A 21,944-nucleotide genomic window follows, 5' to 3' on the forward strand; every position below is an offset into this window, starting at 1 on the left:
GCAACCAAGGTATGAGCCCTTGACCAGGAATAGAACTTGAGACCCTTCAGTGCATGGGTGGACACTCTAACCACTTAGCAATGCAGGCCAGGGCAAGAATTGTGATATTTAAATGTATCAGCCAAAATATTTATCATCTTAACTAAATTTCCTTTAAATAAATCTAATTAGCATCTCACTGCCTTGATTTCGTGGGATTCTAAGACAGTCTTACCTTCTCCCTGTCTTTGGCCTTGCTTTCCCCTTTGAAGTCCGGGGCCTCTCCAATTTCATCAAGGACTGCCGCAGGCTCTCCTCAGTATAGGCAAGATATACGTGGGAAAGGTCCACTTCAAAGGGCTAAGTAAAGGAAACCAACACCAGACAAATCAGATTTGGGGACAGATTTAAAACACTGAATAAACTCTAAAAAAAGCCACAGAACACAAGTTGAAACAAATATCTAAAGATACCTTCCTTAACTCCATTTACCTCAACTGCATTCAGCACGGGTTGGTGAGTGAGCCCTGACACACCACAAACGCCTTAGCAGGAAAGCAGAACTGTTGCTGCTTTCCCTAAAGCCGGTATCTCCTCTTGTGGACCTAAGACTAAGACTAGCTTTGAAAAGGACATTCTAGTCGCTAAACACGTCCCCATGACCCAGACAGGTGGTGAAAAGAAGATTCCATGCCACTCTTTGGAGGTGGAACTCAGCCTGCCATCATAACTGCAGGTGAGCCAAACTGTCCTAATAATCGCCCCATCCAAGAGCCTCTATTCCCAAAAGATCAACCTACTTTTTTTAACACAGCTGTTGATTTCATGTTGATCACATAATTTAGTGACCCATAGCCCTATAAATATTTTACACTGTAATTTTTAAAAAAAGCACTCTTACATCTTTCTCTTTTTTATCAGGAATTGGAGTTTGCTTCCTCATGTTATTTCCTGTGTAGGCAACACATTTCTTGGGGGGGAAAAAAGAGACAGGAGAATTGTTTTCATTAGCAATTAATATTGTGAATTAGCAAATTATTGTTAGACATACGGATGTTACACTCATGAAACATGATTTGAATGCTGGAACAGAAAGGGACCTGGAAGTCATTTAGTACTATATAGCCCTGCCCATCCATTTCCACTGAATATTCTGCGTATTATAATATAGTTAATTAGAAAAACATCTCCATCCTACTGGATTCTCATCTGATTCATCCTATGGACCACCTCTCCCCCCATTGGAGCCAGCAAAATTCCTAGTCTGCAGGTAGTACTCCACAAGTATTCCATGAAAAGATGAAGGTAATACTCACTAGCTGCCATTCTCCTATGTCTTCATTCCAATGGACATAGTTTTCAATCATTTCCTTTTAAAAGCCAAAGATAGTCTACTTTTAATATTTAATAACATTTAAAATACTGAAAAATATTCATGAAACTAAAATCTGAATAAATTATGGGGGAAATTTTGTCTCAATTATGTACTGCATGATATACTTGTTATAAATTTTAAAATATATGCTTTTAAGAAATATATGTAGATGCAATTAAACTATATAAAAATAAAAAGCAAGGAAATGAAGAAAATTATTCAGAATGAAAGTTACCTTGAGTTGGAAGAGGCAAAGGGATGGAAGAGGGAAAGGGAACCATTTGATTGGAAGTAGGTTACTATAATGGTCCTAGCTTTTGTTTGGGGTGATGAGTTCACTACAAAATAACAAATTAAATCAAGGGAGGCCTTCCAGGGCCAATAAGGAGAGTGTACCAAGAACCAAAGGTTAATTCTATACACCTGATGTTCAAAGGAAAAAATACTACGGCTTATTTTTAGACAAACTGCTTACAGCTGTAGAGAGATTCAAAGTAAATTTTAAAAAAATCAATATGTTAAAATTTACTAAAATGTACTAGAAAGATGAATATTTTGAGTAAAGAAAAATAGAGGCTGAGATTCTTAAATTATATTAGTATTAAGGATTAGCATCTGTCTGGAAATGGAAAATAATGATGGTTGTACACCTGTCTGGAAATGGAAAATAATGATGGTTGTACTTAATGTCAGTGAATTGTACTCTTAAAAATACTTAAAAATGGTACATTTCATGTTATGTATATTTTACCCCCACCCACCCGACACACACACACACACACACACACACACACACACACACACAGAATTAGCATCCATAAGCAGGGAGAAAAAGTTCCAACAGGAGTTCTGCTTATTCTATTCATAGGACAAAGGACATTGAATGAATAAACAGCAGCTATATCTTGATTCTGATTGCAATTACATTAAGTCCTCATTGAGGTTTTGTTCGGTTCTTGGAAGCTTGATGTTAAGGGAAATGATGTATAATAAAACCAATTTTATCTTAGGCTAATTGATATAAACAAGAGTTAAGTGTCTATATTTCTGGTCACAAAAACATCACCAAACTTCTATATAAAGACCCAAAACTACTAATATTAAACACTGAAATAAATGTGATATATATATATATATATATATATATATATATATATATATATATATATGAAAGATTAAGATAATTATTTTCCAACTGGCTTATCCAGTTCAGGGAAAAATATTCACGGGATGTTGGAGCTTGTCCAAGCAGCTGAGAGCACAAGGTGGAAACCAGCCCTGCATAGGACACCCTTCCATCACAGGGCACATCACACACACATACACTCACTCGGACTGGGGCCACGTAGACACGCCATTCACTTCATGTGCAGATCTTTGGGATGTGGGAGAAAACCTGAAGACCCAGAGAAAACCCACACAAACATGAGGTAAACATGCCAACTCCATACAGACAGTGGCCCTGGTTGGGAATCAATTTTTTTTTCCTCATCAATGATATAACGACGATAACCGAAAAAATGTTATTTAAGGACCTTCTATAAATGAATCTGGATTTCTCTAAAGGGCTGAGAAATTCTTATTTAGATACTTACTCAAACAGGGAATTATGTACTAAGAAAAGTTAACAGCTAAAGTGAAATGTTATGGCATTAGTTCAAGAAAATTTTATTGTTAACAACTGAAATGTACTATTTACCACCAATTAAGTGACAAATTATATTTCCTTATTTCTTAACCCCAGCCAAGTGACCTAATGTCTAGGTCAGAGAACTCCCCTCTGACCTGATAATCCTGAGGTATAAAGTTATCAATAACAAGCATCTGAAGCCGAAGCTCCCGGCTAAGTTGTCGAATGTTCTCCAATAGGCCTTCAATTTCCCTCTGATGTTCTTGTTGGAGATCAGCCATCTATGAGAAAATCAATGAAAATATTAAGGACAAACAAGATTTTAAATACAAAATAGTTCAATCTGACATAGAAACCCTGTAAGAGCTTACCCAGTTCTTTCCTAAAACAATGGACAGAATGACACTAACAATGTCTTGTTTTATTTATTTTATTTTATTTTATTTTATTTTATTTTATTTTAGAGAGAGAGAAAGAGAGAAAGAGAGAAAGAGAGAAAGAGAGAAAAACATCGACGCGAGAGAGGAACATCAACCAGTTGTCTCTTGTACGCACCCTGATGGGGAATCGAACCCACCACCTTTTGATATACAGGATGATGCTCCAACCGAGCCCTATCGGCCAGGGCCTCACAATGTCTTTTTCACATTATTAGTTAAGGTTAGAAATTTAATTTAAGAGCTAAAATTAAAAACTGCACATCAAGGAGACATTTTTATTTCTTTAAAATTGTAAGCACCCATGCTTCCTTTCAGATTCTTAATCATACTTAATCAAAAAATTTATTTTTTTTAAATTCAGAACTACATTAGTAGGTAATTTCTAAGAGACCAACCTCTGACTTCGCAGCCATCAGCATAGTCCAAACTTTCTTTAATTTTTTGGTCTTTCCCTGTGCTTCCTCTTGCAAACTGGTATATTTTTCTTCAATATCCAAGCGTTCTTGCTATGAGAAAAATTGATAAACTTAATAATTTATTCTTTAAATCACAATTTTATTTAACAAATAATATGTTTAGCAGCCATCTTCAAAGCAACCCACAGATCTGCTTTACAATGTTATTAAAATTATATTTAGCTTTTCACTAGAAAAAAAGTGTCAACCAGAACCAAAAAGATACCTCTTTCTCCTCCAATTCTCTGCGAAGTTGCTCTGCTCTTTTCCTCCTTTCTTCCAGTTCCATATTAGATTCTTCAAGAAGTTTCTCTTGTTCCTCTGCTTTCGCCAATAAGTCAACACCACCAACAATTACCTTCTTCTCCAGTGCAGATAATTTCTCTAGCAAAGACTGATGCTCTTGTCTGTTGATTAAAATGAGAATACTCCGATTATCTACTATTGTACCAATATCAATTACCAAAATTTAATGAGTTTGGATACAAAATTTCAAAATAGGAATATGGTTATACAACATCTCTATCAAATTATACCACTGGATAATTCATTACTGTATGAGTTGATCTACAACTAATTCAAATTCACTTAAAATTTTTTCCTCCCACAAAGAGAGGAAATAATCAAAACATATAATTTTCAGAAATACAACACACACAATGAAACCTTCTATCCAAAAATAGCTACTCTGGAGATAAAAATCAAGTTTCTAATTATTATTCAATTTTTTTCCTTATACATAAGTCCTCAGAAAAATACCAGAAATTTAAAACACAAATCTACATCAATTCAGTAATACTCACTGGGCCTTAAGAAGATCTTTTTCCCGTTTCTCTAATTCAGCCCTAGCCTTGTTTCTTTCTTCTTCTTCCATGTCAAGCTTTGTTTCAAGTGCTTTTCTCTCTTCATCAATTTTTGCTTGCATTTCAACCATCTTATCAGGGGAAACTTTCTTTTTACCTGTTTGAGTCATTCAATTACAACAATCACTTTAGAGTCAACGTTTCAGAACAGTATACTAGTAGATTCTCTTCATTTTTATAAAAGGTACATTCCTCAGTAATATAAAATCAAATATTAATATTTTAAGCAAATCAAATGAATAATTTATTTTATGTTCTTAGAACTTTTAAACTAATTGCTAAATTCAAACTGTTTTCCTAGTGTGCAATGATTAGGACAAAAGTAAGTAAAAGAGGAGCAAAACATGAGCAGGAAAATAAAAGAGAAAGATTAACAGGAAAGCCAAAGCAAACGAACAAAAAAACACAGATCTGTGTGTCCCAAGATAACATATATGGTGGAAAAAGCAGTATGATTATTTAGTTACTTTTTTCTGATAACCAGGTACAAAATAAAGTGGCTTCCCAATATATTTCCCTATAATTTATTAAAATAAATTAATAACTAAAAGTCACATATATGTATAAAATGAACAGATTAAAAGTATCAGTCAGAACTTATAGCAAGCAGTTTTTAATACATATCTTCAGAGCATTTATAAAATTTTGTTTAATAAAATTACTGGAAAGTATTTTCTTTCATGGTATGCTTTTAAAGGAAAAAAGTCTATACTAATTATATAACAGTTACATAGTAATTAACCAGGCATTTTATAGTTGCTGAGCTGTCATGATGTCATATTTTAAATGAAAAACTAAAATAACTCATTGTATCAAACACAGGACCCTACATTTGTCACATTAAGTACAAGTATTAACTATAAGTAGAAATATTACAAAATAATCAAGCTGGAAACACAGTTTCTAATCGATTACTTTGATTATAATGTCTAGTAAGTAGAGTGCTTAATATACAAATAATAATATGATTAAAAGTGCTAAATTAAGTGTTGTAAATATTCAATAAAAGTGGATAGAGTGTTGGCTCTTGGACTGAAGGGTCCCCAGTTCGATTTGTCAAGGGAACATACCTCAGTTGCAGGTTCCACCCAGCCCTGGTTGGGGCCATGCAGGAGGCAATCAATTGATGTGTCTCTTTCACATCAATGTTTATCTCTCTGTCTCTCCCCCTCCCTTCCACTGTCTCTAAAAATCAATGGAAAAATAACAACAACAACAAAAGTTTATTGAATGAATTTCAAAATCATGAAGTTAAAATGCAAAATCAAAAAGAGAAAATAAAACTAGCATTTTAAACTGGTTATGAAACTGAATCAAAGATCATTCATTTCTGGTAATATACTTTCTTTGAAACATACTTTCCTTCAGAAAAATGATCAAACTTTTCACAGAATTGGTCTGAGGCTCTCCTGAGAGCTTTCTGTATTTCTTAACTTCCTTCCCAAAGGACCACAGAAGAGTGTAAACCAGAAGACTTTATGAATTGTTAATGTCTCCACCCAAAAGCTAACGCCCCCTGCTAAGAAGGAAAAAGAACTGAAAAAATGATGGAGATATATATTATCTGAATATATTCTTTCGGAAACCATGAGACAAAGAATCATGCACAGGCTTCAATTTTTTAGGATAAAATTATAGTAAAAACCCAAAGGTTTAAAATATATTATCCTTCATTTCTAAATAAATATACATCTGAAGCAAACTTAAGCCATGAAACAAATAAGTTAAATAAAAGAATAAGTAAAAGCACTGATCCAAATTCATGCTCTGGTGTGGTGTGATTCATTGCATTCCAAAAGTCAGGATGTAGACCTGATTCTATTGGCTTCTTTGGCAGTCACCTGTACTGAATGTTCTGAATACCACTATTAGAAGATAATTTAGAAAAGTAACCTAACCCCTATTCCCAAAGAATTTCCCATTGGTAAGACTATTTTTTAGAAATTTGAGGGGGAAAGTGTAAGTTCAGGTATAATGTAAGTGGCATGCATAATAAATTATAGCTTCCTTTCTACCTCAGAATTTCAAATATTTAAAGAAAAAAAAAACAGCAAATATGTTAAGGGGAAAAAACAACAACCCTGTATGTGTGAAGACATGGATATTAATAGTATAAAGGAAATTATCTGGTCAATATATGTACATTAATTTTTTTAGGCTTCCAGGCTTCTAATTGTCAACAGTTAAAAACATATAATTTCTGCCCTTGCAGGTTTGGTTCAGTGGATAGAGCGTCGGCCTGTGGACTAAGGGTCCCGGTAGGATTCCGGTCAAGGGCACGTGCCCGGGTTGCAGGCTGATCCCCAGTAGGGGGCGTGCAGGAGGCAGCTGATCAATGATTCTCTCTCATCATTGATGTTTCTCTCGCTCCTTCTCCCTTCCTCTCTGAAATCAATTAATAATATGTTAAAACACACACACACACACACAAAAAAAAACACCATATAGTTTCCAAGCCCATTAAGAGGCAATAGAATAAAAAGATTTTATATTTAGAAATATAAAAGCACATGCCTATTGATGAATTACTACTATAATTAAATTGCATTAGTTATTCAAAACCATTCAGGTAATATTTTCAAACTGATGTTTTAGCAACAAAGATCTTATTGTGCTCTTGTAACATTTTCAGAAAAATAACCATGTATATATAGCTAGGTTCAGTTTCAAAAATCTAATATTTCATAATATATTATTGTCAGAATTACTCCAATAAATCATTATATTTCTCTTCAAATAATATTTAAAGCTAAATGTAGATATGTGCCAACTCTTTTAACCAGGCACTTGAAAACATGAAATCACTGAAAGTCACTTTTACATTAATTTTTAAAAATTTCATTCAACAAAACCAAACAAACAAAAAAATGCTCTAATACTGCATAATAGAATTCAGCACAAACTTTCAGATAAATATATTTTTAATTGCCCTGTGCCATGTGCTCTATCCAAAACTGTGAAGGGGGACACTGGCAAGGTACAGTTAAAGGGAAGAATCTCAGGGAAGTGTTAATTGAATTAATTTCATTTTCACTATATGAACACCCATGGGCATAAGTAACCAAGCATCTGATTCCTCACTTAAAAAAAAAAAAAACAAGAAAAAATTGCCTGAATGTGAAATCATTTATATTTCCAAAATTTGGCTTAATGGGTCTTTTAAAATTTTAGGAAAAAAGATTATGCCATCTAGATCTGGTGATGCATTATTTTTGTCTCTGCTGTTAATTAGGTCTAGCACATCCTGTGTGTCTGTCACTGTCAATCTAATACTTCTGAATTGTTCTGCTAAAAAGATCTTTTGGAAATAAAAAAAATGTTCCTAATATTTAAGTCAATAAAAACGGAAATAAATTTTTAAAAAATAATTTAGGAAAAAATGGAAGTTTTTGTAAAGCTGAAGTTTACAGATTTTTTAAAATACAAAAGGTGGATACTTACCTTGTAAAAAAATCATTAAATTTTTTTAAATGTAATATAGTTAGATGACAAAGTTCTTTATAGTTTAAATAATTGTACCACGGGGAGTGCAAATCAATCACACCAACCTGCTTGATCTTTCAATAAGAAGTAGTAAGCAAATCGTAGACAGGAAGCATATGCACAGAGATGAAGAGGGAAAAAAGAAAAACATTATTTCTTATGTAAAACAAAGAAAAATGTATAAAAAGCAAATCATTATCAAAACTGAAAGAGCAGTTTTATGTAAAAAGTAAAGCATATTCAACACAGATTTAATTTAAGCAAAGATAATAGGAAGATTAATTTCATCTAATATTACAATTCAATTCAATCTCAAGAGCTCACACAGACTCCCAAACTCCTGCAAATATAACAGTTCAGCACCACGTGGATATAACAACAGCAGACATGGAATTGGGAAACTGTTAAGACCTGAGAAGTATTCTAAAAGAGCAAAACAGAAAATTAAGCCAATTTAGTAAGTTAAAAGCAGCAAAATTCACACTGTCCATTTTCTAAATTTCCCAATTCAATGTTCTTCCAATGTAAGGAACTGTTACAGGTGTGCCTCCCTTTAAGAAAATCCAACCCAAAACCTCAACCTCAAATTAGATTATAGCAATTTGCAATAATGATTTAATTAACAAAAGGATTTAATGAAGAATCCTTGTAAAAAGCAAGATCTCACCCAATACATTTGATTTTCCAACTTGATTTAAGGGCAATTTTTTTCAGGAAAAGAAACATACAAACCAAAAACATTTATTACATAAAGTGAAGTACACCTGTATAATAACAAACTTGCATTCAATCTATTAGTGGCTCGTTAAGGATAATTACAATAATGATTCTATAGAAGTAAATAATCAATTGATGATTCAAGCAAAGAACACCTAAATAAAAAAGCCATTCATATTTTTTAAAGGGAAAGGACATACAAGTTACACACAGCAATCATGCTGGGACAACCATCTCTGTACTTCATCAGCACACCCACATCACAAAAAAAGAACTTAATGTTATGTGCCAGGTGTACAAACTGCTTGAATTGAACAAATTATAACTCATTTCATAACAGACTTCCATATAACTAGTCTTTAATAATTAAGGTAAATTTTAAAACAGAAAATGCCTCCCACTCAGATATTTTCTTGTAGTTCAGAGTTATAATACAAAATAATACCTCTAATATGGTTTCTAAAGCGATGTCATGTATTTTATGTTATCCTCTGAAATTAACTGTTTTTGGTAAAATTTAAGAATTGTCAATAGAGAATACAATTCCTAATATTCTTGGAATTCTTCCTCTAGAAAGCTCAAGGCATAAGAACAATAATCAAATGTTTTTGCTATTGGTTTCTAAAGGTAAGTATATAGATAATGCTTTAAAAGACAGTAAGCTGAAAGCTAGTACAAGAAAGCACCAATTCCCTTTTCTTCTGAAAATGAAATATAAATAAAATTCATAATACTTTTCAATTTAATTAAGGTTTAAGAAAAAGTCTTTAGGTTTGAAATAAGTCAACAGATAATGCATAAACAATTTCTTGTGGATCTGATTTCTCTAATCATACATTAGAAAATTTCTTAAAATCAATCAGGTAATTTAGAAATAGAGATAAATGGCCATTTGATATAAAATACTAGTACTATTCAACTCATCTTCACTTGCTTCAAATTTTACTTTTTATTTATTTGGGTGCTTTCATTCTTAAGCTACCCTAAGATTAGAACACAAAAGCCTAAAGCCTTTATAACTGTAAGACATGTTATAATGGGCACTGTATTTCCAAATATAATTTGGAGTTTTAGAAATTCAGGATTTGTTACTACATATCCCTTATACTGACAAGGATTAGAAATTTGTCATGAAACATGAAAAGGAACCATAAGAAGTATTCTTTTATACAGCTTACTAGCTCTCTTTACATTATCTCAATTGCAAAAGCATGAATCTCTCTTCCATTGTCTCAAACATAAATTTAAGTATATGTTTTAACAATTATAGGTTACTGGAAGCAATGAAGGGGGAGGTCATCACATGCTTTGTTCTACTGAGAAGTCCAACATGTATTCTTTAAGTCATGACAGGGAGCAGTGCAGCATTCCTCAAATGAAGCCCATGGGTTATGAAAAAGCCAAAGCTCTGTTAGAGAACTTAAGAGCTACCACTCACTAGGCAAGAACTTATCCAGAGGTTTCTCTATGACAGAACATGTGGAGTCTGAACTACTGCTGCTGCTACTGCCTGGAAGACAAAGAAATGAGCCCGACGGGAACCAAAGAAAAAGGAAACAAGAAAAGGAATACATACACAGAAAAATTCAGTTCCAGAGAGAGAATTTTAAAAGACAATCAAGCTTTGTATTAAAGAACCAAAACTTACTTTCCCTCAAAACCAGTCTTGGTAGTCTAGCCAATATGCTCTACTATCAAAGCCATGCAGAATTAGAAACTGTATTCCTTTAAGCATCTACTGTGGGCAAGCCCCACTATTCACCTAAAACACAGTAATTCAGAGGGTTGGAATGACAAGAATAAAAAAATCAGTAAGTCATTTGGTGACATTTAAGTTTATTTAAACTGTTTAGGTTGATAAGTTAAAGGAACTGAGTTTTAAGATTTGAAATCATGCATAATTAAACTTATAAAATTATAAATTGCCTTACATTATAGACAGGTTGGTTTGTCTCCAATTTCACTCATTCTCCTTTAAAACAATACACTATCAGATATAATTATGTATGTTTTAAGGTTTCATGGTCAAACTTTGAAAAGCTCACTGAACATTTTAAAATTTCTAAGCCTGAAAGGAAGGTATTTTACTATTAAATATTTTTTGCTATTTAAAATTTTATTTTTAACAAATCTATTATCTGCTTTAGCTTTGAATAATTTACTTTGTGAAAAACAGGTATGGCCTGGTCAGTGGGGCTCAGGTATTTGAGCACTGTCTTGTGCACCAAAAGGTCCCCGATTCAATTCCTTGTCAGGGTGCATGCCCAGGTTCCAGGTTCAATTACTGGTCGGGAGATGTTCGGAAGGCAACAGATTCACATTTCTTTCTCATATAGTTTCTCTCTCTCTCTTTCAAATCAATAAATAAGAAATAGGTATGCACACAAAAGTGATTCTCTAAGTCAGGGTTTGCAAACATTTTCTGTAAAGGTACAGATTATAAGTGTTTAGGTTTTGAAAACCGTACAATCTCATATGAAAGCAGCCAGCCACAGACCACATAAACTAATAAACATGGTTGTTTAATAAAATTTCATTTACAAAAACATGTGGTAGGCTGAATTTGGCCAGACTATATTTTGCCAACTCCTGCTCTAAATCATGCTTTTCCTGTCTTTTGAAGTTATAAAATCTTTATCATTTGTAAATTTTGGAGTCCTGATCAAGCAGTGATGAGTTTATTTTCAGCAAGATCATTTTTTTTCAATGTTAAGTTTCCTTAATGATCCCCATCTCCCTAAAGGGCGGGTGCAGGCAGCCAGGCAATGGCAAAAGATGTGCACTGGAACATCTTGCCCTGATTACGATAATTTTAATAAGACAAGCAAAATATGCACTAGTTTGAAAACAATGATCCATGTTAATGGAAGAGAGTTCCAAAATAAATAAATATTTAGGGTAAAAAAATTTTAATGTAGGCCATTTAACACGTCTCTCTCTTTTGCTTGTTATCCATATCTTTATTACAATAAATAGTGTTAATTTGTACTTGGGCAATAAATGGCACATAACAGGGTGAGAATGAAAGTACATTTTATAAAGAAAAAATCAAATTGAAAAATTAGAATCCTTATACAAATTTATTAAAAAATTCAATGACTTCGAAAGCCTAATTATGTTTGAGAAAACCTCCACATTATCCTAAGTTCCTAAAAAGTTTAGGTTCATAACGTACATAAAAGTCCCCAATAAAACTGAAACCCTACATGAAATTTTAAAATAGTATATCCACTATCACTGACTTACAATTCTAAATTCTAAAATAAAAACAGAACATAGATATTCTAATTCAGCTATAAACAGAGAAGTACAGTTGAAAAAATAATACAGAAAATAAAAAGTTAACCAGGTATATGTCATACTTCCTGTTTGACTTGCTACTGTAATTAAAATTGGAAAATAAAAGGCATGCACTCAACTTCCGTGGGAATGTTAAACCGTCATTAAGTAGCAATCTAAGGTAATTTCTAGAACTAAAAAGAACTTACCCCTTCTTTTTTTCCTTTTCTCTCCATCTTCTCCAACCTCACCCTCTTCATCATCATCCTCTTCTGACCCACTGATATCAGAGCCTGATATTTCTTCCCCTTGAATAGAAATTTATTACAATGATTTTTATTCTGCTCCAGGTCATTGGCTATATAGAAAATGTCTACATCACTTATTCCATTAAGTTTTTGTTGCTAAACAAACCTTGTATTAAAATTCCTAAACAGTGTATCAGATATGCTAACCTCAGAAATAGATATGATGTACACACAGGCTTTATTTTTAAATTTCCTAAAGAGAAATTAAATTCTTATCCATTTAAAGTTTCAAATAATAAAGTATAGTTCTAAATATATATAACATTACATGTTACAATAATTTCAGTCTTATATTTGTTAAGAGCCATAAACTGTCATTTAACATAGTGATTCCACTTTTAGACCTATATCACAAGAAATATTTCAAAAGGACTTATTTGTACAGATTTTATTAACTTAAAAAAAATCAAATAAAAGGGAATACTTAAACTAATATTAATGAAGGTCAGTACTATGTTACCATCAAAATAGTTACTTAAAAATGCCACTGTCCATATATAAAATGTCTAAGAAAACAAAAGTAATTGGAAGAAAAAGTAAAACATACACTAATCACAACAATATAATACTTGAACCTGTAAATAAAGGATGGAAAGAAATCACAGTCTTGGGAGAAGGAATTCATTAAAAAATATTTTGTTCTTTAGGTCCAGAAACAATGACACCTCAGTAGCAATGAGCACAACTAATGCTGAAAATTTGGTTTCTAAATACCATTCTCCAATGAAAGGAACCAGGGAGACATAGCTGATTTTAAGGCTGGGATAGAGAAAATACAAAATGAGCCCAAAACACCTGTGCTGCCAGAAAATAAGGAAATGCTAAGTAAATAAAAAAACTTATGGGAGCATACTGAAAGGATACAGGAACAACTCTGTAGAAGTTCCTACTGGCCAAAGCTGGAACAATTTGAGCAATAAAATATATATTACTAGAGGCCTGATGCACGAAATTCATGCAAGAGTAGTCCTTCCTTCCCCCGGCTGCTGCCAGCACTGGCTTCCCTCTGGCACCCGGGACCCGGGCCTCCCTCCAGCCGCCAGCAGGCACCCGGGACCCGGGCTTCCCTCAAAGCCTGGCTTTGTCTAGAAGGTCGTCTGGAAGGATGTCCAGTCTAATTAGCATATTACACTTTTATTAGTATAGATTACTGTATTATAAACCACAAATATCCATGAGTCTATACTGACATATGTAAATAACGGAATAAATAAATAGTGAAGGAGAAGGGAGCGCTCTTCCATACAACAGAATTTCAAACACTAAACATCAGAAGAAATGATGGAAAGAGAGTCACCAATGACTAAATGCCACAGAGTTACTGTTTCAGGCAAGAACCCTTGATGGATGCTAAAATCAGTGGGAGAAAATATAAGAATCAGGACCTTCGTATAGTCTCAAAGTAGCTCCCCACAACATGCATATTAGTTATAAAGGAAAAAATAAAATAAGTAGATTTATAGTATAGAAACCTTACAGAATAATTATGAGAGAACTATTAACAAACCCAAATTGAGGAACATTTTACAAATATATGACCAGTACTCTTCTAAAATGTTAAGAGCATGAAAGATAAAAAGAGATTGAGGAACTGGAGACTGGATGAAATTTAAAAAGACAACTAAATGCACAGTGTGATTCTAGATTAGATACTGGACTAGAGAAAAAGGGCATGAGAGGGAAAACTGTCAAAATTTAAATAGGATCTTCACATAGATGACTATTTTAAAATGAAAAAAAACTGTTTTACTGGTATGGCCTAAAAACTTTTAAGTAAGATTTGTAGATTAGTTAAATTTGTATCAATGTAAAGTATCTGGTTTCATTAATTGTTCTATGATTATGTAAGAATAGAGGCCCAGTGGACGGATTCGTGCACATTGAAAGGAAATTAATTAGAAGAAATATTTTAAAGGCCAGGAAGGGACCAGGAGATTGGCCGGCCTGGGAGAAACCAAGGGAGGGCTCCAGGGCATGTGCAGCAAGCTAACCTACCGGTTGGAGCGTCTGCCCCCTGGTGGTCAGTGTGCGTCATAGAGGCTGGTCAAACGAACAGTTGGACACTTAGCATATTAGGCTTTTATTATATAGGATGTTAACATCAGGGGAAGCTGGGTGATGGGTATATAGGAACTCTCACTATATTTGCAAGTTTTCCACAAGTCTAAAATTATTTAAAAATAAAAAAAAGAAATTTTTAAATATTTTTGCCTACTTTTTATTGTTCTTATGATCAATTCTATTAACCAGATTATAAAACTCTGTCAACTATGCTACAAAAACAAATGTCCTAGGAGCATAAATAAAATGAAATGTGTTAAAAATAAAATTAGCATTTCCATATGACCCAGCAATTCCAATTCTGGGTATATGCCCAAAAAATTTGAAATCAGGACTTCAACAGGTATTTGTATACCCACATTCATAGCAGCATTATCCACAACAGTCAAAAGGCAGAAGCCACTCAGTGCCCATCGACAGATGAATGAATAAACAAAATGTGGAATAGCCCTGGCCGGTGAAGCTCAGATGGTTGAGCATCTTTTCATGTACCATAAGGTCTCCAGTTTGATTCCCAGTCAGGGCACATGCCCAGGTTTCAGGTTTGATCCTAAGTTGGGGTGCATACAGAAGGCAACTGATCAATGTTTCTCTCACATCAATGTGTTTCTCTCTCTCTCTCTCTCTCTCTCTCTCTCTCTCTCTCTGTTTCTCTCACATCAATGTTTCCCTCTCTCTCTCTCCCTCCTTCCCTCCCTCTCTTTAAAAAAATCAATGAACATTTTTTTTAAATGTGCTATATACATACAACAGAATATTATTCAGCCTTAAAAAGGAAGGAAATTCTGACACTTGCTACAATATGGATGAACCTTGAGGATATCATGCTGAATAAAATAAGCCAGACACAAAAGGACAAATATTACATGATTTTACTTATATGAGGTACCTAGAATAGTCACTTCAGAGATAGAAAGTAAAATATTGGCTACCCAGGTGCTGAGGGAGAAAGGGCGATGGGGAGTTAGTGTTTAATGGGTACAGAGTTTCATTTTGGGATGACTACAAAGCTGGAGATGGATGATGGTAATGGTTGCAGAACAATGTGAACTTATTTAATACACTTAAAAATAGTTAAAATGGTAAATTTTATGTTATGTATATTTTACCACAATAAATAAATATCAAAAACATGTTAGCAAAATAAAGGTATACTCAACATTAACAAATCTAGAATTAAAAATTTTTTAAATATACTGACTATAAATACCACCTAGTGGTCATACTTAAAACACCAATTTCATTATCTAAGAGGCAGGTCAATTACAACTGCTTTTCCTCAATAATCTTATTCAAGTGTATTGAATCAGCACCTTCTCCAAACATTTGTGATGTTGTCATCTCTTGATTTCACATCTGATCTAACCAGTTTTCCCATAGACTGAAAAGAGGCAGTTTCAAAGCCCTCTGGTTTACCTGGTATGCAAAGGAGCCCTATGCCAATCAGTTCTTAGCATGAAGGTACAGGAAGACACTGGGCACTTAGTGATGGTAAATTTCTCAACTGCATGAATAAGGTCTTCAAACTAGCTAACCTTCTAATATTATCTTGTTAGCAAAGAATTTCCAAAAGAGAACCTCATGTTCAAATTTAAGTATGAAAGCATATTTGAAGACTATGCAATGAATTTTACTTATAGTAAACGTGGTGTACCCTGACTCTGTGATAGCTTTCTTTACTTCAAACAACAGTAACTGATATCTATCACAGGGAACTCTGGTCATAGTCATCTAAATATATGGTAGAATTTGCTCTTATACAGAGGCAAGTAAAAATTAATTATTTAATAAGTGGTCATATAAAATCTACAAAAGGTCATTGGGATTAAGATAGAGGTTTAAATTAAGTAAAGTTTTTTTTAAAAAATAAATCTTTATTGTTCAGATTATTACAATTGTTCCCCCCCCCCCCATATCTCCCCTCCTCCCGGTTCCCACCCTTCCCTCTGCCCTTACCTCCCCTCCTCGCTATCCTTATCCATAGGTGTATGATATTGTCCAGTCTCTTCCTGTACCCCCCACACAGACACCCCCTTCCCCTGAGAATTATCAATCCACTCCCATTCTATATGCCCCTGATTCTATTATGTTCATCAGTCTATTGTTCTTCAGATTTTTAATTCACTTGACTTTTAGATTCATTTGTTGATAGGTATGTATTTGTTGTTCATAATTTTTATCTTTACTTTTTTCTTCTTTTTCCTCCTTTTAAATGATACCTTTCAGCATTTCATGTAATACTGGTTTGGTGGTGATGAATTCCTTTAGCTTTTTCTTTCTGTGAAGCTCTTTATCTGCCCTTCAATTCTGAATGATAACTTTGCTGGGTAGAGTAGTCTTGGTTGTAGGTTCTTGCTATTCATCACTTTGAATATTTCTTGCCATTCCTGTCTGGCCTGCATAGTTTCTGTTGAGAAATCAGCTGATAATTGTATGGGTGCTCCCTTGTAAGTAACTAACTGTTTTTCTCTTGCTGCTTGTAAGATTCTCTCTTTGTCTTTTGCCCTTGGCATTTTAATTATGATGTGTCTTGATGTGGTCCTCTTTGGATTCCTTTTGTTTGGGGTTCTGTGTGCTTCCTGGACTTGTAAGTCTATTTCTTTTACCAGGTGGGGGAAGTTTTCGGTCATTATTTCTTCAAATAGGTTTTCAGCGTCTTGCTCTCTCTCTTCTTCTGGCACCCCAAAAATTCGGATGCTGGTACGCTTGAAGTTGTCCCAGAGGCTTCTTACACTATCTTCTACTTTCTGAATTCTCTTCTCTTCTTGCTTTTCTGGAGGCGTGTCCTTTGCCTCTTTGTTCCAAATCTTTGACTTGATTCTTGCGTTCCTCTAGTCTGCTGCTGGGTCTCTGTATAATATTTTTTATTTCAGTCAGTGTATGTTTCATTTCTAGTTGGACCGTTTTCATATCCTCAAGGGTCTCATTAAATTTATCGGCTTTTTCCATGAAATTCTTGAAAAACCTTATAACCGTGGTTTTGAACTCTATGTCCAGTCGTTTGTTCTCCTCCATTTCTTTTGTTTGGGATCTGTTTCCTTGCCTCCTCATTTTCGCTGCTTCCTTGAGTTGGTAGGGTAACTTTGTGTCCTATTGGTTCAACGGGTCAGCCTCCCAGTTACCTGAGGTGGACGCTCTTGGTGCACCCCTTTTTAAGACTGTGTGTACAGCCTTGTTGTAGTTAAGTCTTGACTGTTGTTGGTGTCACAGGGAGGAATTGAACTCCAGGCCAATTGGCTGTGAGGACCCGCTGTATCTATAAAGGAAGAATTGCTGTGCTGGAGACACGTTTATGGGCCGGGACTTGTTCCAGTAGGGCTTTGGCGCTCACTGAGTCTGCCTCTTGACTGTGTCCCTTATGCGAGTGGTTGAAATCTGGTGTCGTCTCACACCGACCACTAGATGCCCTCATTTCTGGGTCTCCAATGGGGTGCAGGTCAGCTACTGTCTGAGGCCACTCAGCAGGAGTTACAGCAAAAACTGCAGTTTTCTCCTCTTTGCTTGAGTGGTTTTGGAGCAGTCTGACTGGAGCTGCAGTTTATTTGATTAAGCTGCCACAGGGCAGGCCATTTATATGCAAAAGCTGCTGTTTGGAGCCTGGGCGGGTTTGTAGAATGTGCGGGGCAGGTCTCAGGGTGGGGCGGGGTCTCAGGGCGTCACTAGGCTAGGGCGTGGCAAACAGCAATGGCTGCTAGTCTGCCTTTTCTGCCTTTCCACGTTTCCAAGTCCCTGCGTCCCACGCTCCAGCACAGTAAACACTGATTGCTGGGCGCACCTCTGCAAGAAAGTCACTCTCACTTTCCGACACGATGGCCGCGAGTCCAGCTTCTCCCCGTAGGTGTCTGGGTCCCCCACGTGTCCCCAGAAACTGGATTTCAGAGTGATTGGGAGCTTATCTCCCTTCGGGTTGGAAAAAAAAGCCGCGCGTCCCGTCGCCCGCCACCAGCTCGATTCACGCGCCTCCGTACCTCAGCCCTTCCGCGTTTGTTCTTTCTTTTTCCTTCTTAGTTGTAAATCTACCATTCAGCCAGCTTTCCCGTGGTTCTGGGTGGTAGACACTTTGTCTTTTAGTTGTATTTTTGAAATTGTTGTGCGTGGCGCAGTTTAGTTGTTTAACTTTGCCGCCATCTTGGTTCTCAAATCTTAAGTTTTTAAATCACATATACAAACATATACATTTACTTGAGCTTACTTAATATGTATGTATCAAGTTAGCAAGCAGAAATATTCCTTTAAATATCAATGTTAGAGGTGCAAAGAATATTTAATAGGTGGTTTAGTGGTAAAGCAACATATTTTTAGCCAACATTAAGATCAACATTTGGGGGAAAAGTTACCTTCCTCAAGCTTTTTTTTCAGTTCTTCTATTTCTTTCTGAAATTGACGAAGCAAAGCATCCTTTGGATCTTCATTAATTCTAGCTTTATTTTTAATATTCTTAGCACGGTTAGCATACCGTAATGTACTGATAGTTTCATCATAATTGTAATCTGCTGGCCCAATATTTGCACACTGTTGAATTAGGAATACAAAACAAAACATTGTGACACCTGACACAGTTAAAATTAATACTATCATTACGAAGATAACTAAAATAATTTCTAAAGCATACTTATACTCTCATCTTCTTGAAAAAGAGAATAAGACCCTAACTGGTTTGGCTCAGTGGATAGAACGTCAACCTGTGGACTGAAGGGTCCCAGGTTCGATTCCGGTCAAGGGCACATGCCTGGGTTGTAGGCTTGATCCCCAGTAGGGGACGTGCAAGAGGCAGCCAATCAATGATTCTTTCTCATCATCTATCTCTCTTTCCCTCTCCCTTCCTCTCTGAAATCAATAAAGATATATTTTTAAAAAGAAAGAGAAAGTAAGTATAACCATGTGTGTTTCCAAATAACACAGTATGGGCTTGTATACATGGTATACTAGAAAAAGAATAACCACAAAATCAAATAAAGTAAAATAATCAATAGTTTTAAAAATGTTATGCATATCAATTATAGGGATAAACAGGAATCTAAAAGTTGCCTGATGATAACTATAATATCATCAATTAAGTCTTACCATCATGGTCTTTGAATTTCCTCCTAAGGAATCCTGAAGAAGACGAGTCAATTTAGAATTACGATAAGGCACATGAGTGCTTTTTCCATCAACCAAGGCAGAAATTACATTACCAAGGGTGGAAAGCGAAAGATTGATTTTTGTAGCTTCCTTGAGGCGCTGTCCAGTAGCTCCCGTTTTTGCCTGTCTTTCTGAACCCTAGCAATAAACAGACACAGAAATAAAGCTAAAATAAAAAATACAGAATATTGTTTCTAGAGCTTAACAAAAATTAATTTAACAGAAAAGGAATCTGATATAGTATCTGGAATTCACATCAGAATACAGGAAGTGAAGTGGGGAATGGTAGAGATGAAACAGGACTGGCCATGAGCCAGTAATTGTTGAAGTGGGTGATGGTTACATGGAAGATCATTATACTATTCTATCTACTTTTGCACAGGTTCAAAATATTCCATAGTAAGCAAAACACATACACAAGTTAACAACTTAAAAATCATATATAAATCACACCTTTTCATTTCAATTTTTATTCATTTATAAAATAAAAAAATTACAAGGGTTATTCTTTAAAGTAGTAGCCTATTACTTACAGCAAGATCTACAAGATGGAGCTTCCCCATCCTGACGTGCATGTTACCATCAACGCCTTTTTCACTGCATTCTATGGTAATTGTAAAGATGGCATGGGAACGAGAACTATGCTCATTCATATTAGTTGCACCAACAGAACCTTGAATAAAGGAAGGAAATTCTTAAAAAGTATAACAGGGAGTATCTTTAAAAATTATTAACTATCCAGAAGGGTTTATAATACTTAATTTTACCAGAGCCAAAAATCAAACAGCCTGCCTAAACCATAAAAGCATAGATGTGTTTAGCCATTATTAGCAGTTTCTGACAATTTATGTTGATAACAAAATAATTTGTAATGTTTCTTATACTAAAGAGGCAATTTTAGGACAAAGTAATTTTAACCAGAAGTATTACTGGCTAAAAAAATAACTAATTTACATAAAAACACATGGTAAATAATTCAAAAAAAATTGCTGTTTCAGCTATCTCTAAAAAACATTATGTTCTGCGAATCTAAATCACAGAAATACTTGTATACATGCATTAGATGATGCCAGGATATTCAGCGCAGCATATTCACAACAGCAAGAGATTAGAAACAATCATAGGACAGTGGTTAATCAATTATAAACTAGTCATAATATGGAGTTAAAAAAATAAGGTAGCCCTAGCCGGTTTGGTTCAGTGGATAGAGCATCGGCCTGAGGACTGAAGGGTCCCAGGTTGGATTCTGGTCAAGGGCACATTCCTAGATTGTGGGCTTGATCCTTAGTAGGGGGCATGTAGGAGGCAGCCAATCAATGATTCTCTCTCATCATTGATGTTTCTCTCTCTCTTTCCCTTTCCCTTCCTCTCTGAAATCAATAAAAATATATTTTAAAAAAATAAAGGTATGACATGGAAAGATACCCATAACATATGCCTGGGAAACAAAAAGAGAGGAATATATAGTATAATCCCTCTTCTATAAAACAAAAGCATCCATTCAAAGTATTGTGTGGGTATAAATATTTTACATGAATATATTTTGTAAACAAAGAAAAAGGTGTTTTGTTTTTTACAATACACATTTTTCCCCCTTAAATTCCAAAGTATTTTAAAAGCATTAGGTTAATTTTACCCAATGTCAAAATTATCTTCCTACTATATATTCATGCAGAACTCCACACAAGATTTGATTTTAGAATTTAAACATTAAAATAGAAACATTATTCATTATTAACATGGCTGTACTGAAGTCAGATAACTGGAATGTAAATTGCACTAATACAGAAAAGAAAGCCTAGCCCAGCCTGCGTGGCTCAGTGGTTGAGCGTCAACCTATGAACCAGGATGTCACGGTTGGATACCCGGTCAGGACACATGCTCAGGTTGCAGGTTCGATCCCCAGTGTCGGGTGTACAAGAGGCAGCCGATCAATGGTTCTCTCTCTGGGTCTTTCCCTCTCCCTTCCTCTCTGAAATCAATAAAAATGTATTTGTTTTAAAAAAGAAAGAAAAGTAAAGCCTAAATAAGTCAGTCAGCAAATGACAAATATCATATGATTTCACTTATATATGGAATCTAAAGAACAAAATAAATGAACAAACAAAATTGAAACACTCTCAAATACAGAGAGCAGACTGGTGGCTGCCAGAGGGGAGGGGAGTAAGAGACTGGGAGAAAGATGTGAAGGAATTAAATACAAATTGCTAGTTACAAAATAGTCACGGGG

General features: G+C 34.8%; 1 protein-coding gene across 1 annotated transcript in view; it reads right to left on the minus strand.

Annotated features, from left to right (window-relative positions):
- Window positions 1-21,944, minus strand: part of KIF3A (kinesin family member 3A) — a gene marked incomplete at its 5' end in the record, with an annotated part of 43,687 nt that overhangs the window by 4,994 nt on the left and 16,749 nt on the right. Inside the window, 11 exon segments of the mRNA XM_079770143.1 lie at window positions 215-339; window positions 881-949; window positions 1,296-1,349; window positions 3,140-3,265; window positions 3,820-3,930; window positions 4,106-4,286; window positions 4,683-4,839; window positions 12,431-12,529; window positions 18,928-19,102; window positions 19,655-19,852; window positions 20,248-20,387. Of these exon segments, the coding sequence (XP_079626269.1) occupies window positions 215-339; window positions 881-949; window positions 1,296-1,349; window positions 3,140-3,265; window positions 3,820-3,930; window positions 4,106-4,286; window positions 4,683-4,839; window positions 12,431-12,529; window positions 18,928-19,102; window positions 19,655-19,852; window positions 20,248-20,387 (1,435 nt within the window).

This window comes from Cnephaeus nilssonii, assembly GCF_951640355.1.
Source record: "Cnephaeus nilssonii genome assembly, chromosome: 5".
NCBI classification, from domain to species: Eukaryota; Metazoa; Chordata; class Mammalia; order Chiroptera; family Vespertilionidae; genus Cnephaeus; species Cnephaeus nilssonii.